At 46.4% G+C, this 13,954-nt stretch overlaps 1 protein-coding gene across 6 annotated transcripts in view; it reads left to right on the top strand.

The window, feature by feature from the left end:
• TSC1 (TSC complex subunit 1) overlaps positions 1–13,954 on the top strand; it is a 48,841-nt gene that overhangs the window by 29,379 nt on the left and 5,508 nt on the right. For 4 of the 6 annotated variants that reach the window (XM_019920224.3, XM_019920225.3, XM_073806738.1 and 1 more), the window contains 14 exons: positions 86–261; positions 876–991; positions 1,327–1,438; positions 1,749–1,867; positions 3,650–3,719; positions 4,128–4,232; positions 4,520–5,078; positions 6,155–6,198; positions 6,839–7,005; positions 7,802–7,984; positions 8,877–8,987; positions 10,105–10,227; positions 13,138–13,325; positions 13,407–13,568. In XM_019920224.3, coding sequence (XP_019775783.2) covers positions 86–261; positions 876–991; positions 1,327–1,438; positions 1,749–1,867; positions 3,650–3,719; positions 4,128–4,232; positions 4,520–5,078; positions 6,155–6,198; positions 6,839–7,005; positions 7,802–7,984; positions 8,877–8,987; positions 10,105–10,227; positions 13,138–13,325; positions 13,407–13,568 — 2,235 coding nt within the window. Of the gene's footprint in view, positions 1–85; positions 262–875; positions 992–1,326; positions 1,439–1,748; positions 1,868–3,649; positions 3,720–4,127; positions 4,233–4,519; positions 5,079–6,154; positions 6,199–6,838; positions 7,006–7,801; positions 7,985–8,876; positions 8,988–10,104; positions 10,228–13,137; positions 13,326–13,406; positions 13,569–13,954 lie in introns of those variants that run through there. The other 2 variants (XM_073806739.1, XM_019920226.3) reach the window with 2 other exon arrangements.

Genomic DNA, 13,954 nt, shown 5'->3' with positions numbered 1-13,954 from the left:
GGCACTGAGTTAGCACTCTTCAGCATTTGATGGTTTGAATAAATGCATTATAACGTGCACTTCTTGACTTTCGTTGCCTTCACAGGTGGAAGAGGTTAGAAACACACGATGTTGTCATAGAATGTGCCAAAATCTCTCTGGACCCTACAGAAGCCTCATATGAAGATGGCTATTCTGTGTCTCACCAAATCTCAGCCCGTTTTCCTCATCGTTCAGCCGATGTCACCGCCAGCTCTTATGTTGACACACAGAATAGCTATGGTAAAGTGACTTTGGTACTTATCTGCTTTACAACTTTGTCTCTAGAAAGCATTGTTTATTTTTGTTGAGTTTTTTTCCCTTTCCTAGAATAAGACTTAGGTCAGCTCCTAGGAACTGTTTCCCAAATATTTAAAATTTGAATTTGGCTCCATTTTCCCCTAAATTTAATTTACAGTCCCATGTCCTTGATCTCCTTCTTGATAGTATGTCAGCAGACTTGGGATGTGTCAACACTTAACAAAGAAAATGGATTAAAGGATTTGGCTTCTAGGCTCCAGCTCATAAAGGAATCTTAGATTTTTTCAGACACTTTTAGTGAGGCCCTCTGGGCTGTCACATTGACACAGTTTTGAATGAACCTGGACGATTCAGAACTGGATTCATGTAAAAGTCTAGGCTTATCTATAGGTAGCACCCAGCAAAGTTGTCATACAGGTTGTGCTTTTTCAAGTTATCCTAAAGCTTAACTAGACATCAAACCTTACTAAACTTTATTTCCAAAGGGTATTTAAAGAGGCTTTTAAATGATCAGATGGTCTCGAGGACCGTAATTCTTTATCAGGATAATCTGAAGCCACACGCTGACCCCCTGTGTTCTTTCCCTTCCATTGTAGGCAGTGCTACTTCTACCCCTCACTCCACTTCTCGGCTGATGTTGTTAAACACGCCAGGGCAGCTACCTCAGACTCTGAGTTCCCTGTCGACACGGCTGTTAACTGAGCCGCCACAAGTATGGTGTCAAATAGTGTGCCTGCTTTCTTCTCTGCTTGCTGGTGAAGCTGACCATTTGGGTCAGGATTTAGCCTATGGTTGGGAAAATCTCTCACTGCTCATTTCAGGAGTTAGTTTTTAAGGATGCATGACATTTGCAAGAGAAGTTACTGTTGCCACTTGGCTTTCTCTTGGAGTCTAGACTTACAAAATGCAATGTGTCTCTTGATAAGGCTTTAATAAGATGCCTTTTTCCAGTTGAAAGGCTAAGTTTAAGATCATTGATCTTGGACTTAAAACTCGGGAGGTGTAGCTCTTCGTTCCTCATCGCTGACCTGCCTTATTAACTTCTAGGCTACTCTTTGGAGCCCGTCTGTGGTTTGTGGGATGACCACTCCTCCAACTTCTCCTGGAAATGTCCCACCTGATCTGTCACACCCTTACAGTAAAGTCTTTGGTACAGCGGGTATGTATGTCTTAGGTTAGATTTGACTGGTTGGTTGGGGCCGGCCTTTTATGATAAGGAACTATCTCTTAGATCTAATAGTGAGTTTGAGAGCCATTTGTAGTAGTAAACCTATTTTTGACAATACAAACCCCTGGAGCTTTCAGAACACATAAAGTGAATCTAAAAAAAAAAAGACTGATCTAGATCCCCAGAAAGTTAACTCTAGCAGCTTTCTTTGCAGTAATAGTTAAGCGGAAACAAATTTGGCAGTTTTCCTAATTGTTTTACTTCCTCCAAGTGTGTCTATTCTGCTCTTGTCTCTGAGCAGGTAGAAAAGGAACTCCTCTGGGGACCCCTGCGACCTCTCCTCCTCCAGCCCCGCCCTGCCATTCGGACGACTACGCGCACATTTCGCTCCCGCAGGCCATGGCCACAGCCCCCAAGAAGGTTCGCCTGGGCTCCTCTGCCGCCCTCCCCACCCCGCCGCCCGAGCACGGTGACGTGCTTCCAGCCTCACTTTGTGAAGCCTGTTATGCCAGATAGAAGTTTGACCTAAAATGTAATGGGTTTGAATCAGATCAATTCAAAATAGACTAACCCTATATGGCCTTTATTTTGTTGAGGTAGAAAAAATAGACTAACCAGCAGCTCTCAGAGTGTGATCTGCTCACTGCAGATCTGCTCACTGCTCAAACGCTTTAAGGGCATCTGCCAGGTCAGAACTCCTTTCTTAGTAATACTAAGTGGTTATTCGCCCTCTTTACCACATTGGCACTTATACTCATGGCACAGAAACAATGGCGGGTAAAAGGGCTGGCCCCTTAGTATCGATCACACTCTCCTAGTAGGCATTGCATTCTTCTTCCTCGATGCGTTCTTTCAGTTTAACAGAAGGAAAGAAACAACAACAAAACAAACCTTGAGTATTCCATAGAAAGAACGCATATGTTTAATATTGTTTGTGATGGAGTAGGAAATGGACATCAAGCACCTGAGTGCGTACCGGTGTGCGGTGGCCACCACAAGCACTTGTGCCGTTATTTGAGTTAAGAGCTGAACTAGGTGCTTTTTTTCATGGAGCAGCAGTTTTGTTTGAAAGAACAGCTGGTGACAAACTATGGTTACTCATACCTGAGTGTCTGGCAGGCAGTTAGCTTCTTAGATGACAAACTGGGTCTGTCACTTCAAGACAAACAACTGACGGTATTTGTTGCCAGTGATAAAAAGGTGAAACTAGAATATTAAAAAACTGATATCTGGCACCAAGAGCTTAACAGTTTCCCCAAGTCTTTTATGATGAGATTGAAAAGTCTTGGGAAGCTTGGTTAATAATTTGAGTTTTTGATATTGTATAATGAAATGTTGCCACACTTAGAAGATCTGCATACCTTGGTGACCCAGTATTCTACATGCCCAGTGTATATGTTATAGAATCACACGTAGGTAAAAGACGCATTTGGGGGACAAGGCAGACCAGTGGATCTCGACACGGTGTGAAGAGTGAATTGCCATGGTTCCAGATTCTGCACTGTAACTAACCTTGAAGAAACACCCCTTGTCAAGTTTTAGTGTAGTATCAAAGATGGCTATCCACAGTTATCTAAACAGTCTGTTTACTTTTTATAACTACTTATCTGTGGGCCCTAGAGTTTTCTTCATACACTTGAGCCAGAATAGCCTAGCAGCAGAGCAGAGGCAGACATGAGAACCCAGCTTTCTTCCCCGAAGCCAGATGTGAAAGGGATTGCACAAATGTGAAGCAGCTTGACGCTTCTCACTAAACTTATTTTTATTTATCATAAAAATGTTATTTATGTTTACGTGTATTGGGTCGTTTTTTTCCGGCCGCGCCGCACATCTTGCGGGATCTTAGTTCCCTGACCAGGGAACCTGCCCTCAGCAGTGAAAGCCGGAGTCCTAACCACTGGACCTCCAGGGAATTCCTGGGTTTGTTATTTTTAAGTGAATTAATAATTTTAAAATTCTGTTTTAGTTTGTAACATGATAACTATCAATAGGTATAACCACATAAACAAAGTCCTTGAGATTCTCAATCATTATTAAGAATAGGAAGGCATCCTGAGACCAAGCAGTTTGAGAACCATGGGGCTAAACTTTAAACTCCGCTACAATATGCTAAAATTGTAGGTGTTTAGGATATTTCTCTAATATTAGAGAACATGTACACAATTTTCTGCCTTGTGATATAAGTGGTACCTGTCTTTTCAGGAAGAGAGAACAGATTCTGCAAGGCCCTGTCTACATAGACAACACCATCTTCCGAATGACAGAGGATTAGGTAAAACCTCGGGTAACAGGAGACCTTGCTTGGTTCTTGACGGGCTATGTGTGGAGACAGGGACATTCTGGAGCACCACAAATCACTGAAGCCCAGAGATAATGAAACATAATTAATTCGAAAAGCCAGCCTCATAACAACAGCCCCCAGAGCTCTTAAGTGCCTGTGTTTTGAGCTGGTCGAACTGTGGCTTCATCTGTTCTCTGAGATGTTAAGAACAGAGAGTTATATTTTCTGTGGGATTCTTTTTTGGTACCTTTAGTTAGATGATTGTCATATTTTGGCTTTCTGTGGTAGCTTTCTGTCTTCAGCAGAAGGAACCATAGTAGACCTATTCTGTTACAGTGGAAGCAGTTTTCACAGTGACGGGGGTGACCAGTGTGTTTCTTTGTCTTTGTTTCTCTTCAGAAGAGCTACCTGGGAGCAAAGGGTCTGTCACTCTCAGTGATCTTCCAGGGTTTTTAGGTGACCTGGCTTCTGAAGAAGATAGTATTGAAAAAGATAAAGAAGAAGGTAACACGTGCGGGATTCTGGCCTTGCGTGGGATCGCTGCGAGTTGATAAAGCCCTCGTTGTGCCCTAGTACCAGGATTTAGCGTCAACACACACAGGCTTGCTTGGTTTTTCTTCTCTTGGGGGAGGAGATGGGAGTTGTATTCTGAGTCCTGTGCCCAGTAAAGGGAGGCCACTGTTTATCTGTCCCTCTGGGGGGCCCAGGGCAGCGTGCAACCCCACACTGCCTGACCTTACCCAGGTTGGCCTGTTGACTGTGCTGTCTCTTCTCTCCCTCCCTGCTCGCAGCGGCAATATCTAAAGAACTCTCTGAGATCACAACAGCCGACGCCGAGCCCCTAGCTCCTCGCGGAGGCTTTGACTCTCCCTTCTACCGGGACAGTCTCCCGGGCTGCCCGCGGAAGACCCACTCAGCCGTCTCCAGTGCCCAGGGCACCGGTGCGAACCCTGAGCCTCTGAACTCCGCCCTGGACAGGCTGGGGCCTGACACCCCAAAGCAAGCCTTTACCCCCATAGACCTGCCCTGCGGAGGCGCCGAGGAGAGCCCTGCCGGGGACAGAGAGCGCCAGGCCTCTCTGGAGAGCAGCATCCTCACTCCCAGCCCTTTTAAAATTCCACCTCAGAGGGGAGTGGGGTTTGGCGGTGGGCAACCTCCCCCATACGATCATCTTTTTGAGGTGGCACTGCCAAAGACTGCCCGTCATTTTGTCAGCAAGAAGACGGAGGGACTGCTAAAGAAAGCAAAAGGGAACACGGAGGAGGACTTCATGCCCTCTGCCTCCCCCATGGAAGTGCTGGACAGACTGATACAGCAAGGGGCAGACGCGCACAGCAAGGAGCTCAACAGGTGAGGCGCGGCAGCGCTGTTCTCTTTTCCTTTAAACGTTCCGTTTGATTATAAACTACAAGAAGCTGGTGGTTGGAAACAGGAATTATTCTTGTGCTCACCAGAGGCAGTTGGTTCGCTGTTTTGTCAGGCGTCCTTCTAGCCTGTTGCCTTTGACGTACATGAATGTGTGTATCCTCCACACAGGCGCGTTAAACTCAGGTAATTCCTTAGGTTACAGGCCATTTAAAAATGAGTCTTTTATATTGGGCTGTTTTGTGCCACTGTGCTGTGAAGAAGCTCAAATGCTTTCATCTTTGCTCTCTGAAAATTTGAGGATGAGGTTATGGTGTTCAAATAATATAGAAATATGGTCACGAAGTCTCCTTCTCCAGCTGCAGATTTGTTGTTGTTTTGTTTTGGTAACATAGTCCATTAGATGGAAGGTAAACACCGTCAGCATTTCAATGCAAGTTCATGGCAGCCTGCCCCTGCTCACATGGGTTAAGAACCTGCCAGAGAGCACTGGTTTCACCCCTTCTTTATTACACTTTTAAAGGTGATCTAGAGAAAGAATAAGGGAATCACTAGTCCACAGTGATGCCATTTCTAAACAGGCTCTTGGGGAATGCTAGTTTTAATTTTTCTTCTGTAGAATAACCTAAGGTGGAATTTGACAGATTAATGTTTATGATCCCTTTTTGAATGAAGTTTAGTGTAATAGACTCAGGTAAATTACCTGCTTTTTCCTTAACCTTGGGTGACAGTAGCTTCTCAACAGAGAGGGTTGAAAAGAGCTCTCAGTGTGTTTGATCACTCAGTTGCCTTGGAGAGCTGACCAAAGTTCAGAGGCTACAGTATGAGCTCCGAGTTAGGGCCTTTCCACTCTGGAAACTTGGTGGTGCTTAATGGGGGCCCCTTCCATCAGCTATAAGGCCCCTCCTCTTACCCCAGGTGGGCTTTGTGTTTGAAACTTTCTCATGCCTGTGCACTTGTGACCACAAGGAAGTGACTTAATGTTGCTGCAATTAAAAGTCCAGTTAAATTTTTCTAGGTAAGATCTGTAACTTTCTCACTCAAAAACTTTTTTTTCCTAGGTTGTCTTTACCCAGCAAGTCTGTCGACTGGACCCACTTCGGAGGTAAAGTTGTTACTTTAGCTCCAAATCCAGCCCATAGAGATCCTGCTTTGTTGCCTTTTCTGTCCTTGAAGGAGGTGCCCTATAGGAAACATCTCCCCTTCCCTACTGCTCCAGCTGGGTTATCTGCTTGGGTACAGAGTCTCTCACGTGTTGCAAAGTCAGCATTTCCTATTTTTGAAAAGTGGCAAGTACCACGTGCTTGAGAACAGAAGTGCAAAGAGGCAGGCCTCATGCCAGCCTTCCCTAGAAAAGATCTAAGTGAAGTGAGTGGTGCTGGGACAGTTCTTGAGCGATAACCTTCCAAGAAGCAAGAAATGGAGTCATAGATAGATAGATAGATAGATAGATAGATAGATAGATGATAGATAGCAGATTTGTGGGGAAAAACACTTGGAGCTCTCAAAGAGCCATCCTACATTGTACCCCTGTGCGTTCCTTTAAAAGGAAGATGGGTAGTAGGTACTGCCCCTCCCCCTTCCCCATTGAGTGACTGTGGCTGGAAACCAGGTGGTCGTTTGCAAAGTGAGTGACTTTGTTTCTTCAAGAATCGTGTTTCTTAAGCTAACAAACCGCTGGCTGGGGCTTGACTGAACGCTGTGTAAAAGGCGTCTCTGCCACCCTCCCTCTGCTTTACAATCAGGCTCCGCTCCCTCAGATGAGACCCGCTCCCTCCGTAACCAGTTGCTTTTACTGCACAACCAGTTACTCTATGAGCGTTTTAAGAGGCAGCAGCACGCGCTTCGGAACAGGCGGCTCCTGCGCAAGGTGACCAGGGCAGCCGCTCTGGAGGAGCACAACGCTGCCATGGTGAGCACCTCGGGGCCCGGGCGGGGATCGAGGCCAGAGCTCTCCATCCTGCCTCTGCCCGCTCGTGCGGCTTGGGGCAGGTCACTTCGTCTCTGAGGTTAATACGTGAACGGCCACATCCCTGAATTCCCTTGCAGCTCTTCTAATCCACGGGGACAAGTGATTTTTTTGTGTCTGTTGGTCTGTAATTGGCTATGATGATAACAGAGGCAAAGGTGATTTTGTTTCTCCAAATGTAAAACCGGCTCTCCTGAAGCAGTTTTATGGCAGAAACTTGGAGGGCAGTTAAGCCAGTCAGACCTGGAGAGTGACCTTGGCTCTAACACTCATTACCTTAGGAAAGTCATTTAGCCTCTGGAGGCCTCTGTTACCCATTCTGTAAAATGAGAATAATAATAGCAGCATCTACTTTCTAACTGTGGTGGTTAAAAAAACCGTGTCAGTAAGCATTTGCGCATTGCTGGTGCAAGGTAAGCGTTCAGTCAGTGTTCCTCACTTGAGCGACCTTGGCCAGTACCAGCACTTACTTCATTGCTGGTGCTTAGGACTTTTGAAAGTATCAGGAGCAAGTTGATCGCTGAGAAAAGTCCTTTAAGCAACTTTTGATCCATTTGCTAATGTGGAATTTGGAAACCCTTGCCCAAAAGCCAAGTTAGACAGCAGTGAGCTGTCAGATTCTGGGCCTGTGGTTAGCTCGTGCCTGTTCAGATGAAGTGTCTGCAGCATGCATTGAACTTGAGGGTCACTGCCCGTGCTGGAAGGCAGCTAAAATGATGGCCTCTTTGGTCTCTGCTAGAAAGACCAGTTGAAGTTACAAGAGAAAGACATCCAGATATGGAAGGTTAGTCTGCAGAAAGAACAAGCCAGATACAGTCAGCTTCAGGAGCAGCGAGACACGGTGGTCACCCAGCTCCACAGCCAGATCAGACAGCTTCAGCATGACCGGGAGGAGTTCTACAACCAGAGCCAGGAGTTACAGGTACGCGCTGCGGCGCCCGGCAGAGGCCGCCAGGAAAGGGCGGGAAGGCACCTGATTCAGCTCTGAAATCGTGGCACGTAGATTTCACGTCAGGTACATTTTATTTAGGGCAGAGGGTCCCCAGCTTTCTGGGTCCACGGTTCTGTCGGCATTTCATTAATTTTTTCCTGGTACTCCACAGCCAAAAGAAACATCTAACAGTTCTGCCTAGTAAGTAGATCCAGACAACTTAGGATTTAGGTCCTAATGACTTAGTAGCTGTTAGAAAATAATACACATACTTTTTTTTCAATTTTCAATCTCATTTTTGAGTGACCATGGTCACTTACAAATGCAGTGTGTGTACCTGTTGGGCACTGCCGAGTCTCAGACCTTGGAATCAGATGAGACACTGACGCCCTCGATTCCTGTTTCACATTGGTTTTCTCATGGTGATGTTTATCACAGCAACCATGTGCAAGCCCAGCTTTGCAAAGATAATACGTGTTCCACAGGCACGTAGAGCACCTGATAACTGAAACGCTGAGCTCCCTCTAGCTAGTAGTTCACATCATGACCAGTAGATGTCGCTGTGTTTCCCTCGAAATTTAAAACTAGCCCCACAGCGCCTCTGTGAGCCTGCTGTGTAGCCCCAGGGCTCTTTGGTGCACAGTTTGGGAACTGCAGATTTAATAAGCGCTTTTTTGTTTTTCCTTTTGATAATCAGTCAGAAACTCAGAAATTAACTATAACTTACTTTTTAAAGCTAAGTTAGTTTTAAGCCTGATGGCCCAAGAATAGTAGAGCAACAGAGGCACGAGGCTTTCCCGGTTGTCTGTGGGCCGATGGCCAGGTGCACCCGTGGCCTGGCCTGCTGGCACCCTGTAACTTCCTGGCACGTCTCCTTGGGCAGACGAAGCTGGAGGACTGCAGGAACATGATCGCGGAGCTGCGCGTAGAGCTGAAGAAGGCCAACAGCAAGGTGTGCCACACCGAGCTGCTGCTCAGCCAGGTGTCTCAGAAGGTAAGAGGCGAGCAAGCTGGGCCATGCCCACACCACTGCTGATGTCCTTCCTCCAGACAGGACACGCGTAGTACTCGTGTGTCTGTGTCAGGGCTTCCCAACAGGGAGTGATTCTGCTCCCCTCCCCCCAGGGGACATTGGGCAATATCTGGAGACATTTTTGGCTGACGTTTTTTGTTTTGTTTTGTGTTTTATTTATTTTTGGCTGCATTAGGTCTTCATTGCTATGCGTGGGCCCCCTTTAGCTGCAGTGAGCTGGGGCTACTCTTCGCTGTGGTGCGCGGGCTTCTCATTGCGGTGGCTTCTCTTGTGGCAGAGCATGGGCTCTAGGCATGCGGGCTTCAGTAGTTGTGGCACGCAGACTCAGTAGTTGTGGCTCACAGGCCCTAGAGCGCAGGCTCAGTAGTTGTGGCACATGGGCTTAGTTGCTCTGCGGCATGTGGGATCTTCCTGGACCAGGGCTCAAACCCATGTCCCCTTCCTTGGCCGGCGGATTCTTAACCACTGCACCACCACTGGTTGACGTTTTTGATGCTACTGACATTGAGTGGGAGGGGCCGAGGTGCTCCTAAACATCAGACAGTGCATGGACGGCCCTGCAGCAGGGAACTACCTAGCCTGAGCCCTGGTCTGTGTGTATCCTGGGAACTTGTTCTTAATACTTCGTTCACATAAATGTGAAGAGTTCATTCAGGCTTTTGAGCTATGATCTTTCCCTCTTTGGAAGTCATTGCACTCATATGTAAATCACTTACTCAAGAACCTGTGGGTTTACTCCAGGGCTTTATCCCACTGGACCTAACGTCCCTGCTGTGGTGGTTGTGTACATACCCATCTCCTCGAGGTGCCCTGTGGGTGGCCAGTTTTGATGTGGAGCATTTGCGCCTCTTCCCCTTTGCATAGGGACAATTTTGAAGTACGTTTCTGTCCATTTTTGTTGCCCTTGTATCCCTTCCTCCCCACCAGCCGTTTTGGTGTGGCCTTTGAAACCATGGGGCTTGTTTACACTGACTCAGCCCTGAAATAGTGTGCTCCTAGCTGGTTCCCTGTTGAATGTCCATTTGCTAGCTTTGTGTCGTCAGATCTTTCACTTTGCTTGTTTCTGTGTTTTTGTTAGCTCTCAAATAGTGAGTCGGTCCAACAGCAGATGGAGTTCTTGAACAGGCAGCTGTTGGTTCTCGGGGAAGTCAACGAGCTGTATTTGGAACAACTGCAGAACAAGCATTCAGACACCACAAAGGTATGTGGGCTTGAGGAACCAGACCCTACCTGGGACGCTGTTAGGACCCAGGCAATATGTCTATGGCACAGCACAGAGAATGGTGTATGAATTGTTTCCTGAAAGATGGCGTGGCAGACCTAATGTCATTTCCACCTCTCCCTGGTCTGGCAACACAGGCCCTTTTCAGCTGTCACACAGACTTGTTTCCCTTAGTTGGGTTGCTTTGAAATTAAATCAGTTATATGTGAAAGCACATAATGGTAATTGGTACAGACTAGGTGATAGAAGTGTTTTTCTTCTTTTTTTTTCTTTTTCTTTCTTTTTTTTTTTTGGCCATACCGCGTGGCATACGGGATCTTAGTTCCCTGTCCAGGAATCAGACCTGTGCCCCCTGCAGTGGAAGCGTGGAGTCTTAACCACTGGACCACCAGGGAAGTCCCAAAAGTGTTTTCCTTCTCTTACCCATGCCCCCGTCTTTAAAGAGAGAGAGACAGGCTAACAGATAAAGAAAAAGGATGGGGAGCCAATTCTGTTTAGCATATAACTCTCTGGGCTGTGGGTTTATACTGCTAGAAATATTTTTTTTCTTCGTAATGTTGAATTTGATTTCAGCAGATGGTGGTTCAGGCCTGGCAACAAGGCCAGTGTCGGGATGATCTTACGTTAATTAGTGCCTTACCAGTGGTGTCGAGGCAGAAGTTTCATGTCACTTTATAAATAGCCTCGGGTAATGTTGGTGAATGAGTTGGGAATGGAATTTTAAGAATAAATGCTTAGATGCTTCCTGTCACTAACTTCTTCATCACACACAGGCTTTCTTTTTAGGATTTCTTGGGCTTTTGCTTTGTAAAGCTTTGTTTTCTTTTCCCTTGGCCAAATGTAGGGAGTAGTCTTAGAATCAGAGAGATGGAATTTTCATAATAGTTATTCTTATTTCTCAGCTTCTCTCAACTCTCAGATTCAGATTCCCTTTAGAAGGATGTTAAATGTGGAACTTTCTCTAGAAACCAGCTCTCATTAATTTTGGAAGTATAATGGCCTCAGAAAAAGAAAGAAGGGAAAAGAGACCCGAGGGACTAGAGAACCTCTGAAAAAGCTTACTTAAACACACTCCTAACTCTCCCGAGAGAAATGTGGATGGGTGCCACGGTGCTGTCTTTTGGTTGGAACACTTACCCCCTTGGGACCTCAAGCAAGCCACCTGACCTCTTTGGGCCTGGCTTCGCAGTTCATAAAATGCGCATGGTGATACTGACTTGCAACCTTCAGCTGTAAGCAGCAACAAAAAAAGACTTCACCGGCTTAGCCATAAAGAGTTTCATTATATCTCTTGACAAGAAGTCCCGAGGCAGGTGAGTTCCAGGTTGGTCAAGTCAGCAGCTGAGGGACAGCAGCAAGGAGCCTCGTTCTTTCCCCTCTTCTGCACCACTCGACCTATCCTCTCAACCTTGTCTTTGGGCAGTCTGTGCTCCTGGTTGCAAAGTGTGTGCCACAGTGAACACTGTCACAGGTAGATGTCATGATGTCCCCTGGAGGAGGAGAGCATCGCCTCCTGCAGGTCTCTCTCATTAAGGAAACCTTTCCCAGGAACTCTCCACCAGACCTCCCACCCTTGTTATTGGCCACGATTATGTCATGTGTCCATCCCTAGCTAGCCATGGCTTTGAACCTGTGTTTGGACCTGGAGCTGGGCTTCCTCTTGTTCAGTCAAGTAGGGAACGAGGAATGGGTATCTGAGCGTCAGGTGGGGAATGGCTGGTAGGTACTGGGTGTAGCCCCTCTTACGTGGCTGTGAGAGTTAGTGATAGTGCATAGATGTTCCTAGTTCAGTGCTTTGTTTGATTCTCCATAAGTACTTACTGTCGTTTCCGACAAGAGTTCAGTTTGTTTACCTAACCTATGCCGAAGCCTGGAGCCATCAGGCATAGCTGGAGCGGCCGCATTATCTGGTCCCAGTCCTGAGCTTAACTCGATCCCGTTCTGACCGAGGAAGCGTTGGGCTTGCTGGCCATCTTCGAGGTGGGGTGCCTTCAGGGAAGCTCATCTCCTTGCTCCGTATGGTTTATTATCTTTTTTAAAAAGACAAATGTATGGTAATTTCAAGTTTATGCATATTTTACCACAATAAAAAAGCCACACAACACAAACATAGCATATACTTGTTAGAAGAGCATCCTTTCCACCTCTCTCTGAGCATAGCGCACACTTGCTGTTTCCATCGGTCAGCAGGCAGGTTGTCTTCCTGGCGTGATTGACAAACCTTGTCAGGGTACCTGGTCTGCAGATGTTCATTCCTGTTGCGTCTCTAGCTTTATCTTAGTTGGTATTAGGGGAGGGAGAAGAGTATAAAAGAAAACAAACAACCCATACTGCCACTGCGCCGGCCTACACCGCCACCACTCTGAACTGCACCTCCACTGCACTGAACTGCACCACCACTGTGCCGGCCCACGCCTCCACTGTGTTGAAATCATAACTGAATATTGGCGTGTTTTCAGAATGTGTGTGTTAACATAGTTGATCACACTATTCACGTGGCTTTATAATCTGCTTTTTTATCTTTTACTGATACAAATAATTTTAAAAATCTTATTAAATAGAAGATGTACTTTAATTTACTTTCTTGACGTTAGACTTCATAGTTTCTAGTTTTTTGCTCTTCTGAATATGCTGTGCTGATTATTTTTGTGCCCAAATGTCTATTCATGTTTCAAATGATTTCCTAAGGGATAGATTTCAGGGAAGGATTAGTAGGTACTTACTGCCAGCCTACTTTCCAGAAAGTTGTACTAGTTTCTATTTCCACTAGCAATATACTAATAAAGTACCTTCTCAGTGTTTGTTACATTGATGTTTCAAAGTGGATATGGCATGTTCATTTTTTAAAAGTACTAACTCCAATTCCTTTTTTGTTTGTTTTGTTATCAGGAAGTAGAAATGATGAAAACTGCATATCGGAAAGAACTAGAAAAAAACAGAAGCCATGTTCTCCAGCAGAATCAGAGGCTGGATACTGCTCAAAAACGGATTTTGGAACTGGAATCTCATCTAGCCAAGAAAGACCACCTTCTTTTGGAACAGAAAAAATATTTAGAGGATGTCAAACTCCAGGCAAGGTAACTTTCAGGGGGAAAGGTTTTTGCTGTGATGTATTTAAGTAGAACTTCCCACATTCTGGGGTGGTCTGTATCTTTCAGAGGACAGCTGCAGGCCGCAGAGAGCAGGTATGAAGCTCAGAAGAGGATCACCCAAGTGTTTGAATTGGAGATCTTAGATTTATACGGCAGGTTGGAGAAGGATGGCCTCCTGAAAAAACTTGAAGAAGAAAAAACAGAAGCAGCCGAAGCGGCGGAAGAAAGGTAGGAGCAAAGAGTCGGCAGCCATGGCCTCATCGTGAGGCTGCCGCTGACAGAGCAGGGAGGCATTGCGTGGTGTTAGCAGCGGTCCCAGCCTGACAGGCGAGCCTGCAGCTCTCAGCTGCATCCCTCAGAGCACCCAGCCACCCTTCTGAGTTCCTTGTCCTGGGGCCCGAGGCACTTGATAATGGTCCTGGGAGGCGTTCCTATTTAAGATCGCCATCTGATATCCCTGGTTGTGGCTTAGGTTTCTCTTCATGAGCTCTCAACACGGGAGTCCTCTCTTCTAGAACATAGAGGGGGCCGGCAGAGTTCAGCGTCGGGGCGAGCGCGCGTCCGAATTCCATGCTTCCCAAACACGGGCACTGCAACCACCGGCTCCCTTTCTC

Source organism: Tursiops truncatus, chromosome 6, assembly GCF_011762595.2.
Source record: "Tursiops truncatus isolate mTurTru1 chromosome 6, mTurTru1.mat.Y, whole genome shotgun sequence".
Classification (NCBI taxonomy): Eukaryota; Metazoa; Chordata; class Mammalia; order Artiodactyla; family Delphinidae; genus Tursiops; species Tursiops truncatus.
This window is presented reverse-complemented; position numbering and strand designations above follow the sequence as displayed.